Raw genomic sequence first — 14,730 nt, forward strand, 5'->3', positions numbered from 1 at the left:
AGAGAAGAGAAGCTGAACTCAATATGACAATTCTAAATATACTGCACATGTGTTTGGGGGAAAAGAAGTCATTGGTGGAATTACAGAAGCAACACAACAGCAATCCCTTCCCATCTCAGTTTTATTCACCTAGTTCCAAGTTTATCTATTGTTTTGAGAAAGAAGGGGAAAGAAAATCAGAAATGATATAAGAGAAGGCAAGAAAGAGAAAATATTACTGATGAAAAATGTATTTTAAACTTACTTAGGAGGTAACAAACAGGGTCAGAATGTATGGAAAAAGACTGGCAAGAGTTTTAAAAAAAAAGTGCCTTGTCAAGTTTGAAAGAATTACTTTATCTCTTATCGTGGCAAATTTAATAGAGCAAAATAAATTTTTATGATTATTTTACATATTTTAAATGTTTTTTAAAAAGCCAAGGAGGAATGATCAATGAAAGAGTCATGAATTAGAATTCTATTACTCTGAGACTTTAAGATTAATAATTTCATGTGTTTGAAATGAGAAATTCCATCTTCATTAATATCTAGTGCCTTTGGGAAAAATCTGAGGTACAGAGCTAGGTTTGAGATTCTGCGGTCTCTTATTCGTAGAATCCTGTCTTTTCCTTTACAAAATAAAAGGGTCTAAATAGATATCCTTGTAAATCACTTCCAATACAAATATTCTAGGAGCTGTGAAAATTCCCACTCACGTACTTCAGTGCAAATATTCAGACCTGCAAGTACTTTTGAAGTCCTATTAATAGTAATAAAGGCTTACTATGGGAGAATTTGGGGAAGGGATCCTAGAAAGGTAAAAATATAGAGAAATTACTTGGGAAATCTAAATGTTAATAGAACATTATTAGAAATTATAAGGATTCTTTAGGATGTGAAGGAAGAGAAGTTAACAAAAAAATGAATGGAAAAGTAAAACAAACTTTTTAAATTTTAGAATATAGCTCATAGGAAAAAAAAAAAAAACTAATTAGCCCAAGAAAGCCTGAATTAAATGAGAAGAAAAATGCATCAGTGCCATAAGAAATGAAAGTTGGTTAAATACAGGACACAAAAGCCAGGAAGGGAAAGAGGAAAATTATTGACACATAGAAATCAGTCTAGCTAACCAGAGAGAAAGAGGGAAAGAACAAGTGCAATTACGAAAGGATGAGACCTCAGAAATTAAAGAAAAAAAAAAAAGAAATTAAATAAAAGATACTTTACCAGGCACATGAAAAAAATACTATTATTTTTTACTTCTATTTTTAAAAAAGATTAAATATAGAAAATGCAGAGGGAGCATAAACCAGACTGGAGCAATTTTATACCTATCTCCTAAAAATAAACTATTTTGAAAAGACAGAAACAAATAATACATATCCCTCCTCTACATTACCAGAGCACTCGTATAAATGCTTCTTTATTCATCCTGAACACTGCCTGACAGATAGATACTCAAATACTGGTGGCATGAATTTTGGCTACATCAATAAAATGAAATCCCTTTCCTTTGGACTATGATAGTTCACAGTCTATGATTATCTGTAGTACAATTTACCAAACTCTTAATTAATATAAACTAGATTATAAATACGTCTATAATCCATCAGTTTTCAAGCACTTTTGAAGTATTTATTTTCCTAAAACTATAGGGCAACTAAAACTCACTTTTAGTCTATTAAAACAAATCCCCAGGGTGCCTGGGTGGTAAGCCTCTGCCTTCAGCTCAGGTCATGATCCCAGGGTTCTGGGATCGAGCCCTGCATCGAGCTCTCTGCACAGCAGGGAGTCTGCTTGCCCCTCTCTCTCTCTTTGCCTGCCTCTGCCTACTTGTGATTTCTCTCTCTCTCTGTCAAATAAAACAAAACAAAACAAAACAAAAAAACAAAAAAACCCCACAAACCCCCTTGGGGCCAAATATCAAGCAAGAATTGCTATTCTACTCTGAATTATGTTCATACTTTAATCAAAATGTATTCTTTAGAAAGATTAAAAATTTATATGTTGCACTAATTCAGACTGATCTATTTTTTTTTTAAGTGTAGTTTTTAATATGGCCCTCAAAATTTTATGGTTTTTTTTTTTTTTTTTTTTTTTTTAAAGATTTCATCCATTTACTTGACAGACAGAGATCACAAGCAGGCAGATAGGCAGAGAGAGAGGAGGAAGCAGGCTCCCTGCCGAGCAGAGAGCCCAGATGCGGGGCTCGATCCCAGGACCCAGGGACCACGACCGGAGCTGAAGGCAGAGGCCCCAACCCACTGAGCCACCCAGGCGCCCCGGCCCTCAAGTTTTTAAAAAAATTTTGATGAATTCTCTCTTACCTCAAAATTTATTTGAAGGGCTTATAAAATTCATGGCCCTTATTATTTTTAAAAAAAGCTCTGTAAATGTATTAAAGAAATAAATATTAAATAAAAATCCTAATGAATGAGAAAAATGAAAACTATTTCTGATAAAAGAATCTAAGACAACATTATATTCACTTAAATATTGCTGCATATTCATATTCCTGTCGAAATAACCCTCCAGGAATGGCACAAGAAGGGTATTTGACTATTGAATGGAAAAGACCCAGGTTTCCACTTTTTAAAAAAATCTATTCTACAATTCTGAGGGTTGTCTAACATATAAAATAAGGAGAATAATAACTACTCTACAGGGTCCTGTAAAGACATAAATACGTACTAACAGTACCCTGAAATTACAACGCCTATTACACAACTGACTGCTATTCCGTCTGATTCTATTATTGTCATATATTCTCTTCCCAACCATTCCCAATCCCAAAGCCAGCTCACTAGTATATCACATGGCTACGTCTATTTTAAGGGTCCAGATTAAGTGCTTAAAAATAACAAGAAAGGGGATAGGGTAAACATATATCTTCAATATCTCAGAAGTTTTCTGAGTATTAAGAAGCTATGAAATATCCTTTATTATTTAGAGTCTTGAGGACCTACAACATATTGGTTAAATCTGCACAAGTAAAAAGACAGAGACTCAGTAATTTTCAAGAATTCATGGAGCTCTCCTTCAATATTGGGAAATTATATATTAGTTTGTACATTAACTAAAAGGAGGAAATTAGATAAACACAGGTATACAGTACAAGACATCTAGAAAGAGCTGAATTTGAGTTTGTTATGTAATCAAACCAGGAAATTCCTGGAATGGCATCTAACATCAGAAGGATAAGCAAGATGAGATCTGTAGCCCTATTCTAATACAGTAGGCACAAAGTTGGGTGCTGCATATTATAAATACTACGACAGAACCTAATTAGGATCCAAAAGAGCAACTGGAACTGGAATTGCTCATGAAAAGAGTCAGGCAACCAGTTCTATTCAACATCTACTCTGAATCCCAATGTAATTAAATGCTTACAGGAAATCATGAATACAAGATAGCTGACCTCATAACTCAACAGGGAAAAATGGGATAACAATGTATGAAACCTACTTTGAATTACTTAAGAAATTAAAGTGAATTATTATTCTGTTGTACACAATCTTTTCTATATCCACAACACCCGTAATACAATGTATTTAAATATCTCTTTGCTTCAGCGGAAAATCTGGATCTCCCCTGAAGACTTCTAGAGCAAAAACTGCCCTTGTCCCAAAACCCTCTTGACGGTAAGTTTAACATCTTTTCCACTCCCCAAGCTGTTTCTGGGTCATGTAAAATCTTGCCATCATCCTGTGTGACTTTATCATCTATATTAAGGACATATAAAATACCCTGACCTCTTAATTCCTTGAATACCTCATCTTGGGGACCTTGGCTTCTAGCCCAGCTGCCATGATATGGCCACATCCTGCTTTGTAACTGTGTTACTGAGGAAATCTTAAATTCCAACAACTTTGTCTCTGATCCCAATCTATCCTTTTAATTCTCTCACTCAGGTATTCTAGTGTTATCAGTTCTCTGACCTTATTGGGAAATCCAGTACCCTAGTTCCCTGGGTGTTTTTTTCCAGTTTACTTGCCCTCTCCCGGCAGAATGGCTGAGTTGGAATGTACATCCAAACGCTTAGACTTTCTGGGTTAGAGTCTTAGCTTCACTACTTATTAGCTGTGACCTTGGGCAACAGCAATTTATTTAACCTTCCTGTGCTTCAGTTTCCACATTTATTCATTCAACATGTATTTCCTGAGTGCCTTCTCAGTGCCAGACATTGTTCTAGGTGCTAGGAACTCAGCAGTCAGCAAGGAAAGTAACCTTGGAGTTTACATTCTAGTAAGGGGGAAAAAACAGCACCATCTTCATGGGGTTATTAAAAACTGAATAAGGGATGTCTGGGTGGCTCAGTCGGTTAAGCTGCTGCCTTTGGTTCAGGTCATGATCCCAGGATCCTGGGATCGAGTCCCATGTCGGACTCCTTGCTCAGTGGGGAGCGGCTACTCTCTCTGCCTCTGCCTGCCACTCCGCCTGCTCGTACTCACGCTCTCTCTCTCTCTCTCTCTCTCTAACAAATAAATAAATAAATAAAAATCTTTTTAAAAAATAATAAATTAAAAAAAAAAAACTTTAAATAAGGGTGTCTGGGTGACTCAGTTGGTTAGGTGACTGCCTTCGGCTCAGGTCATGATCCTGGAGTCCCGGGATCAAGTCCCCACATCAGGCTCCCTGGTCAGTGGGGAGTCTGTTTCTCCCTCTGACCTGTGCCCTCTCATGCTCTCTCCTATTCTCTCTCTCTCTCTCTCCCAAATAAATAAATAAATAATCTTAAAAAAAAACAAACCAACTTTAAATAAAACACAGATCATAGAAGTGTTTAGAACAGTGCATGATACTATAGCAAGCACTCATATAGCAGCCATTATTATGTTTCACCTTTTTTTCCTCTCCAGTTTGGGTTTTGTGATCCTCTTTTCAGAAATTTCTCATTGGATATGCCCAAATAGCAATCCTCAGCCCCCTGGGGAATGAAGCAGGGCCTGGGGTATTTAGATATATCTCCTACCCAGCCACTGTTTGTGATAAAATCTTTGTTACAATCTTATGTGTGTTGTGTTCTGAAAGCTTATGAGGCACTGCTATTATCAATTTGCCCCATTCCCTGGCCTACTGTTCCATCATCTACCCACCATGGTGAAATACCATTCAACTCAACTATCTTTCCTGTGCCCACGTTTGAGTACTGCAAAAGATATGTCAGAGAAACCCAAAGATTTGTACCAGTATACATTCAAGGTTATTAAAGTCAAATGATCCTCATCATTACCAGAATATTTTGTATTTCCAGTTCTATCTCCCATTTTTCTGTAGTTGTAATCTTCAAACCTTCTTTCTTTTTTTCTCAGACTTATAACTCCTTCATTTGCCTCTCATGGGAAGCTAATCCATAAGCCCCAACACCTATGTGATTAGCTTGCTCCTTTTATGGTTTCCCACATACCCTTTATGCATGGCATATCACATAATGTTATTACCCATATTCCTATCTGTATTTCCTCCAAACCAGAAACCCTAAAAGGACAGGGGCCATGTCATCTTGGTAAGAGACTGAAAAACTTCCTAGATTTTTATGTTTCCTTCTCCTTCCAATTGGTGGGAAGAGTTCACTTACTATCTAAAATACATGTGAAGTATCAAGTGACGATCAAGAGTTCAACTGGTACATTTTTTTTAATTTAAGTAGGATTTGACCCTAAGTAAATTAAAAATTTAAGTAAATTAAGTTTTAAAATTTAGTTTAAGTGGGACTTGAACTCACAACTCTGAGATTTAAGACCTGAGCTGAAATCAAAAGTCAGACACTTGATCAAATGAACCACCTAGGCACCCCTAAATGAAATGTTTCTTTAAAGACAGTTGGCTTTAAAAACAAAAGAAACACTTGAGCATATTCCACTCTTAAAGCTATGTGTGTGTATAAAATTCTTGCATCAAGAAGTAGTGTTTGGAGGTCAAAAAAGTTCTTTCCAGAAGAAAAGGAAATCATGGAATAACAGGACAGCTAAAACATACACAAGTTATCATATACCTAATACAAAGTTAGAATAAATCCAGTCTTCATTTTTTTAATACCACGTATAAATTTTGTGAATTTGAAGATCAAACTCTTTCACTGGTATTAGAATAAGTACACAGATTAGATGTGTGTGTGTCTGTGTGTGTGTGTGTGTGTGTGTGTGTGTGTATGAAGTAAATACAAGGCAAAATTTAACATACCTCTACATCTGAAGCACTTCGGGGCTGAGCTTGGCATAGCATATTTAATAACTGCAAAATTAATTCTTCAACATATTGAAGAGCATCATCACTAGACTCAAGAGTCGGATGAACTTGCCCCTGGACCTATGAACAAAAAGCAAAGTAATTAAAATGTAGATTTGTACTCAAGAACATGATCTGGCTTCCAAGTACAGATCTAGATGTCATGATCCAGAAGTCTGGAGCTCTCAACCTTTTTCCCAGTCACATACATCATATATGCTTTAACATGCCCCTGGAGACTCAGATACCTAACTGCAAATTTCAATATGTGTTTTTTTTTTCTTAAACCACACTTACCCTGAAGTGTGGGAGTGCAGAGAGGGTGGGAGAGGCTAAGCTGGGAATAAAAGATGCAGTTTATATGGTTTCCATCAAGAACCAGTGGTGGTTAGAACATTTACTCAATATACTCCTTGGGCAAAATTGACCTCCCATGGTTCTCTGGCCTTTGTTTCACTCTCTTTTCCCTACTAAATGATAAAATCCAACAGGGGCTTTCTTTGATTCACCAATGTAACACCAGCACCTAGCACTGTGCAGGACACACAATACAAATTTGATAAATGCTTGCTGAATACAAAGTCACCTTATATCAAAGGACACAAAATGGTCACTTTTGACAATCTGTGACTGTCTGCTTTAGGAAGGTAACTTGGTGGTCACTCATTCATAAATGCCTAATAATCTTTTTTTGGGTATTTTTAAAATTAAAATATAATGTATTACTTGTTTCAGGGGTACAGGTCTGTGATTCATCAGTCTTACACAATTCACAGCACTCACGACAGCATATGTCCTCCCCAAAGTCCATCACTCCGCCACCCCATCCCTCCCACCCTCCTCACTCCAGCAGCCCTCAGTTTTATTCCTGAGATTGAGTCTCTTATGGTTTGTCTCTCTCTCTGGTTTCACCTTGTTTCATTTTTCCCTCCCTTCTGCTAGGATCCTCTGTCTTGTTTCTCAAATTCCTCGTGTCACTGAGATCATAAGATAACTGCCTTTCTCTGATTGACTTATTTTGCTTAGCATAATACCCTCTAGTTCCATCCATATTGCAAATGGCAAGATTTGACTTTTTTTTTTTTAAGATTTTATTTATTTATTTGACAGACAGAGATCACAAGTAGGCAGAGAGGCAGGTAGAGAGAGAGAGGTGGAGGCAGGCTCCCTGCAGAGCAGAGAGCCCGATGTGGGGCACTGAAGGCAGTGGCTTAACCCACTGAGCCACCCAGGCGCCTCAAGATTTGACTTTTTGATGGCTGCATAATATTCCATTGGGTCTATGTATACACATGTACACACACACACACACACACCACATCTTCTTTATCCATTCATCTGTTGATGGACATCTAGGCTCTTTCCATAGTTTGGCTATTGTGGACAATACCTAATAATCTTTACTTTCATTTTCCTCAACCATTTCTTTGGAGCCCATCAGGCCAACAGCCTCTGTAGAACTCACATTTTAATAACCAGCATGATAGTGTTTACTTGCGTCCTTTGCCACTTCACTATGGGTCACAACTATTCCTTACTTTTATTTATATTTTTAGATTCTACTTATTCATTTGAGAGAGAGAGCATAAATACAAGCAGGAGTGGCTGGCAGAGGGAAAGGAAGAAGTAGACTCTCGACTGAGCAGGGAGCCCCACATGGAGCTCAATCCCAGGACCCTGGAATCATCACCTGAGCCAAAGGCAGATGCTTAACCGACTGAGCCATCCAGGCGCCCCTATTCCCTACTCTTAAAAATGGCAGAAACTGGGTTGCTCAGTGGGTTAAGCCTCTGCCTTTGGCTCAGGTCATGATCTCAGGGTCCTGGGATCGAGTCCTGCATCGGGCTCTCTACTCAGCAGGGAGTCTGCTTCCTCCTCTCTCTCTGCCTGCCTCTCTGCCTACTTGTGATCTCTGTCAAATAAATAAATAAAATCTTTTTTAAAAAATGGCAGAAAAATCAGTTCCAGGAGACAGACAATGTATGTTTTAAAATATGTTAAACTTTAGAACAGCGGCAGAGCCTTCTCTGAAGGAAAGTGCACAGTACTCGCTGGCCAAGAGCATGTAGTATGGTCTGTCCTACTACATTTCATCAGCAGACAGGGTATGACAGCGTCAGTGTAGGGGGACATTTTAATAGACAGTATACTACATAATGAATTTCTGAAATGTATGTTAAACATACACAGAGGACTGCCTGGGTGGCTCAGTCAGATAAACATCTGATTTGTGATTTTGGCTCAGGTCATGATCTCATGTGTTGAGAGATCAAGCCCTACATCAGGCTCTGCACTCAGCGGGGCGTCTGCTTGGGATTGCCTCTCTTCCTCTGCCCCTCCCCCACTTGTGTGAACTCAAGTACTCTCTCAAATAAATAAATAAATCTTAAATAAAGTTATATATATATATGCATATATATATATACACACACACATACATACATATACATTTAAAAAATATTTTAGAGGCACATAATACAACAATTCACAACTGTAGTGGAGAGTGCTTCATCAAGTCTGAGGTTTAAAGCAATTTATTATTGTTTTATAGATGAAGAAACTAAGCTCCAAAAGGCTTAAATCATTTGTCCTATCATTTTTGGTTATGTCTGGTATAGCAATTGCCAACCTGACTGTAAGTGATTTGTTATCAATCTCTCCACCCTGTTAGATGACTGAATGGATGGACAATTAAAATAATGGTTAGTTTGGACTTAGAGCCCAGAATTCATGTTTCTCAGCTCAGCACTTGGTATTCTCCATGCCATCATACTCTAACTAATGTATATAACTAGTGTAAACTTACTTCCCTTCAACACTTTACAAGACCAAACCCACCTTTCTGTCTTTAAACTGGAACCTGACTAATGTTTTGTTAATTCATTTATCTGAGTATAGGTGACACACAAGGTTACAATGGTTTTAGCTGTACAGCAGTGATTCGCCTTCTCTACACCTTATGCTATGCTCACAGTGCAGGTGCCATCCATCACCACGTTACTACAGTATCACTGACTATACTCCATATGCTGTGCTCACATTCCCTTGATTATTCATTCCACAACCAGAAGTATCTCCCATTCCCCTTCACCCACCCGGTCCATCCCCCTAACCCCCTTCCCACCAGCCACCATCAGTTTAGTTTGTTCTCTGTATTTCAGGTCTGATTCTGCTTAAAAGTTTTATTTTTATTCATTGAACTGCATGCACCCATTGGCTTAAATTGTCTTCTCTGTTTCCCTTCATGGCTGATTCATCCTCATTTATCAGTGAATCCTAAAAGCACATGGTACACTTTTCATGGGGGGCTCTCAGTCAAGTCTTCATTTTTATCTCTTTTCTCATCAGTGACACAATCTATTCCACCTCTCTTATTTCTTTTTCCATTTTCTTGTGGGGTTCCTTATTTTCCTCTACCTCTGTAGTGTGGATTCTATTGTCATTTGTTTATTCCCTTCTTCTGTTCTTTCCGCCAATCTCATTAGTTCCACATCTTAAACTATAATCTATCCAGATGACTGCAAAGCTATCTCTAATCCTGACTTCTCTCCTGAGTTTTAGACACACACCTCAAACACTTGCTAGATATCTCTACCTATCCTATCAAAATCTCTAATATGACTCGGGGAGAAAAAGAACTTTTAATTATAAAAGTACTTAACAAGAAAAACTATGTCTCAGGGCACCTGGCTGGCTCAGTTAGTGAAGCATGTGACTCCTGATTGCTGGGTTGTAAGGTTCAAGCCCCACGTGGGGTGTAGAGATCGCTTAAAAATAAAAAATAAAGGGGTGCCTGGCTCAGTCTGTTAAGCATCTGCCTTCAGCTCAGGTCATGATCCCAGGGTCCTGGGATCGAGCCCCGCATCAGGCTCTCTGCTCGGTGGGAAGTCTGCTTCTCCCTCTCCCACTCCCCCTGCTTGTGTTCCCTTTCTCGCTGTCTCTATCAAATAAATAAATAAAATCTTAAAAAAATAAAAAATAAAAATCTTTTAAAAAAAAGCACTTATAAAAAGGAAAACTGTATCTCACACATACAGCTAAATTTAAGAAATAAAAGTACATTTTATTTTTTAAAGATTTTATTTATCATCTGAGAGAGAGTGAGAGAGAGAGAGTGCATGAGAGGGGGAGGGTTAGAGGGAGAAGCAGACTCCTCGCTGAGCGGGGAGCCTGATGAAGGACTCGATCCTGGGATTCCAGATCATGATCTGAGCTGAAGGCAGATGCTTAACTGATTGAGCCACCCAGGTGCCCCAAAATGAAAGTATATTTTAGAAATCACAGTATAGCAGCCCCTGTTTTCACAAGATGTTGTACTGGAAACCGTAGCTATAATTGGGGATTACATCCCTGTCCAAGGCTTCAGAATCACATGAACTATACAGCTATAGATTTACAAAACCCACAGAATTTTAGAAATAAAAGGGACTTTAGAAGTCATTTAACTCAGCCCCACTATTTAGCAAATGAGAAAAAGGAAAATACCCATGGATGGGTATGTTATAAATACTAGGAATGTTATAAATACTGAAGCTGGGCCTCCCGGTGTCTGGGCCATCACTCTTTCCACTAAACCCCTGACTGTCAAATTTGGAGTCTGAGGAGTGTCCTAGTAAACCCATCAGCAAAAGGAAAATGCCCACAAACTGTATTTAATCACACAGTGGGCTTCCACAAAACACTTGGCTTGAAGTATGCTGTCACACTTTAATAAACGTTGACAAGTAATAAATGCAAAGGCACCACTATAAGGCTCTATAATCTGAAAAGGTATAATCATTTTCATTCAAAATTACAAATAAAGTAAAATTTATGAAATTATAAATATACTGAATATCCAACATACAGTTAAAATGCTAGAAATAATATTAAAATAAAAATATTTATCAACAATAAATTTAATTAACTTTTAAAAATATCAGAGCCCTCTGAGGTTTAGGTACCTCAGGAACACATTTTAGAAAGTGTTCTGGAAAGTGCAAATTAATCAGATTATTTTTAAAAATGTTCTTTGTTTTTCAAAGAAACCCATGCAAACAACATAATTCTTCACTAATATATCTCCACCTCCAGCTGCTCTTCAGGTTCCACTTTATGCCGAAGCAATTCAGACTATTTGCGGTTTGCTAAAACATGGCATGCAGTTTTACTCACTGTTCTCCATGCCTATCATTCTTTCTCTTACCCTTTTATCTGCCTGTCTGACTTTCAAAGCCCAGATCTCACCTCATTTGGGAAGACTTCCTTGTTTCTTGCCTCTTTCTAAGGTAGAATTAATCTCATTCATTCAAATGATTTATTGACTCTATTAAGTATCAGACTCTGTTAATGCTGGATACATAGTGATAAACCAAAAACAGTCTCTCCTTATAGGGGCCTTATACTCTGCTAATGCTTGTACTGGATACCTCATTTTTGTTATCAGTTTGTCATACTGAGTTATAATTACATGTTCCCTTGTCTACTGGATGGACAGTGATAATCTAATTGGGCAGGCCTTGTTTATCTAGTTCTAGAATCATATTCTCTTTACTTTTCGCTCTAAATCCATGACATTCATGGTATACTCAAAGCCTTAGGGTTGCAGGGGTGAAAGGGATAAAATACCTCTTTCTTAGAATTAAGACTGAAAAGGGGTAGTGGTAAGGCTAGAGTTTGGATGATTCCCGGAGCATAAACTCCTTAGGAGAAACCATTCAACAAATAAAGACAGAACTAAAATAGATAATTATGTAGAATCAAAAAAACTGTATATAACTAGAGTGGTGAAATGCTATGGTTTAAACAAACTTGATACTGCATAAAATTTTAGAAATTTAAATTCAAACTGTTTTATTCACTTATGGTTACTAATAGCCAAATAAAACCTATTAGGTAAATTAATCACACAAAGAATTAGGCTTAAACAGAAAATAATGCATGATGCCAGCTGTTCTTCTAAGTTTCTGACTATTAACCTTTACCATATCTTAAATCTGTCAAATTAGAATCACAAGGTTCATTCATACAAGAGACTAATAAGTTATTTTACTTCCTTAAAAAAATAATACTTTAAAACCTCCAACTGAAAAGCATGGACAACAGTAAATGTTTCGAGATAAGAACACCAATTCCTGAAATACAGACTTTGCTCTTTATTCTTTTAAGGAAGATGCTGTTAAGAGATTTAGCGAGCAGACAAAAGTAGTATTACATTTCCTGTACAGACAGAACAAAAAACACTTCCTTTCTGTGAGATAGTGTTACAGCTAAAGTGTGCCATTCCATTTAAGTAGTACTCAAGGTATTTAATAGGTCAAATGATCCAAATTATTGAAGACCATATAGAAGAGGTTACCCTGCCAAATCTTATGATAGCCTTCAGAAGTCATCTATAGCTGATACTCACTGAAAGTGTATAGGGTGTGTAAGAGAGAAAGAGACACACACACCAATTATAATAAGCATTTAGAATTGGGTTTATACACTAGATGTGGGTTTTCCCTTACATATGGTTTTTTAAAATATTATATTTTATACTTACATTTACTGATATCAAAAAGTTCATATATTTTTAAAAATATAATTGGGTAATTTAAATAAAGCAAATGTAAGAACTTCACTGAAGTGAAGCCATGATAGCCATGAGTAAGAATTTTATATGATCATGACAGTGAGTAATTCTTTTAAGGTAGAATCATCCTATTCAACAAAAGATGACACAGTGAATTTTAAACATCCTTGGGGCGCCTGGGTGGCTCAGTGGGTTAAGCCTCTGCCTTCAGCTCAGGTCATGATCTCAGGGTCCTAGGATCGAGCCTGCCTCCCCCTCTCTCTCTGCCTGCCTCTCTGCCCACTTGTGATCTGTTTGTCAAATAAATAAATAAAACTTAAAACAAAACAAAAACGTACTTTAAAGACTTCCTACATCTATCTTAGAGATGGTCCATTTTGTCTCTACTGGTTTCTAACAGATTCAGAAGCAACTTTGTGGGCTATTATCGCCAGATTTTGTGGAATCTGAAAAAACAAAGGGATCAGGTCTGTATCAATCCCTAGTTGTCAGATACAGGAGTCCTCTCAGTGTATTCAGCAATCCCCTGGGTAAACTACCAGAAAACACCACATTGAACTGATGAATTTTTCATAGCCTTTTCTAGCTAATGGCTCTCTGAAGAACTAGAAAGGCTTCTAGAGTGTATTTCATCCTATCTTGAGCCCAGATCTGCTACTTTGATTTATAAATATAACAGAATACAAAATAAAACTTGTATTCTCAAAATCTTTGCCATAGCAAATAAAGATTTGGACTGTTACATTTCTTTCTTAGTGTTACAATAATTATTTAGCCAACAGTTTATGTTTTAGGTGCTTATCTTTCTTCATTCATAGATTTAAAAATCAAAGCAAAAATCCTTTGTAAAAAAATTAAAAGAGACAAAAATAAAACAAATCAGAGAACTTAAATCTTTTCTATAATTAAGTTGACTAAAAATGTTTTCTCATTTCTTGGAGACTGTTAATTAGCTTTTAGTCCCATATATGTAACAATCTTATTTTTTTCTTCCAGAGTTCCTCTTATTTGCTGGGGACGCAAAGAGGAATAAGGACATAACATCTACCCTCACAAAGAGTTCAGCTCACAGAGGAGCTAGACATGTACACAACTGAATTAACATAGTGTGATGGGGCTAAAATGGGAGTTTTTTAAGGTACAGCGATGACCAAAAAAAAAGAAAAAAAAAAAAAAAAGTGACCCTTGCAGATGGGTATGAGGAGTATCAGAAGTATCAGAAGTCTTCCCAAGAGGGGTGCCTGGGTGGCTTAGTCAGTTAAGCTTCCAACTCTTGATTTGGGCTTAGGTCATGACCTCAGGGTTGTTAGATCAAGCCCCCTGTTGGGCATGAAGGCTGCTTAAGAGTCTTTCTCCTTCTGCTCCCCCCACTCCTCCAGCTTGCACCCTCCCTTAAACAAAAACAAAACGAAACGAAACAAAACAAAACAAAACAAAACAAAACAAAACAAAAGTCTTCCCAAGGAAAACACACATGAACTGCAGCTTATAAAGGATGAATAAGGTGTGAAAGGCAGCACATTAGGAAGCAGGGCTTTTACTAAAAAAGCTAGCATTTAAAAAATTATAGAGGCCAAGACCAAATGATATGTTGGGAAAACTTTAAGAGCTGGGCCAAAGAGTGCATGTAGGGAAGGCTAAGCCTGGGAAGGGCACACTTGTGTTTAATCCTAAGAAGTGGGGAAGTTACCAGGGAAATAGAATAATTGAAAGGTTTTAAACAAAACACTGACATAATTATATCCCTTTGCGGAAGAATCTCTCTGGTATCAGTATGAAGAATAAGTTGAAATGAAGATTAAGTTGAAGGAAGCAAAACTAGTTGGAAGGATGCTACAGGGTCTGGAAAAAGAAAGAGTGGAGGCCTAAACCAAGGCAGAAACACTGGGAGGTGGGTAAGTGAGGAGGTGTGTTTGGATAACTATTTTGGGGGAGAGAACCACCAACTTAGCCAGTAAATACTAGACGAG

The 14,730-nt window shown here is 37.4% G+C and overlaps 1 protein-coding gene across 3 annotated transcripts in view; it reads right to left on the reverse strand.

Moving 5' to 3' along the window:
* LOC111158354 (SOS Ras/Rac guanine nucleotide exchange factor 1) overlaps positions 1 to 14,730 on the reverse strand; it is a 175,767-nt gene that overhangs the window by 105,542 nt on the left and 55,495 nt on the right. For all 3 annotated transcript variants that reach the window (XM_022520337.1, XM_022520338.1, XM_022520339.1), the window contains exon 2: positions 6,163 to 6,288. In XM_022520337.1, the coding sequence (XP_022376045.1) occupies positions 6,163 to 6,288 (126 nt within the window). The remainder of the gene's footprint in view (positions 1 to 6,162; positions 6,289 to 14,730) is intronic.

This window comes from Enhydra lutris, unplaced genomic scaffold (assembly GCF_002288905.1).
Source record: "Enhydra lutris kenyoni isolate GAN:26980312 unplaced genomic scaffold, ASM228890v2 scaffoldscaffold59, whole genome shotgun sequence".
In the NCBI taxonomy this organism is placed as follows: domain Eukaryota; kingdom Metazoa; phylum Chordata; class Mammalia; order Carnivora; family Mustelidae; genus Enhydra; species Enhydra lutris.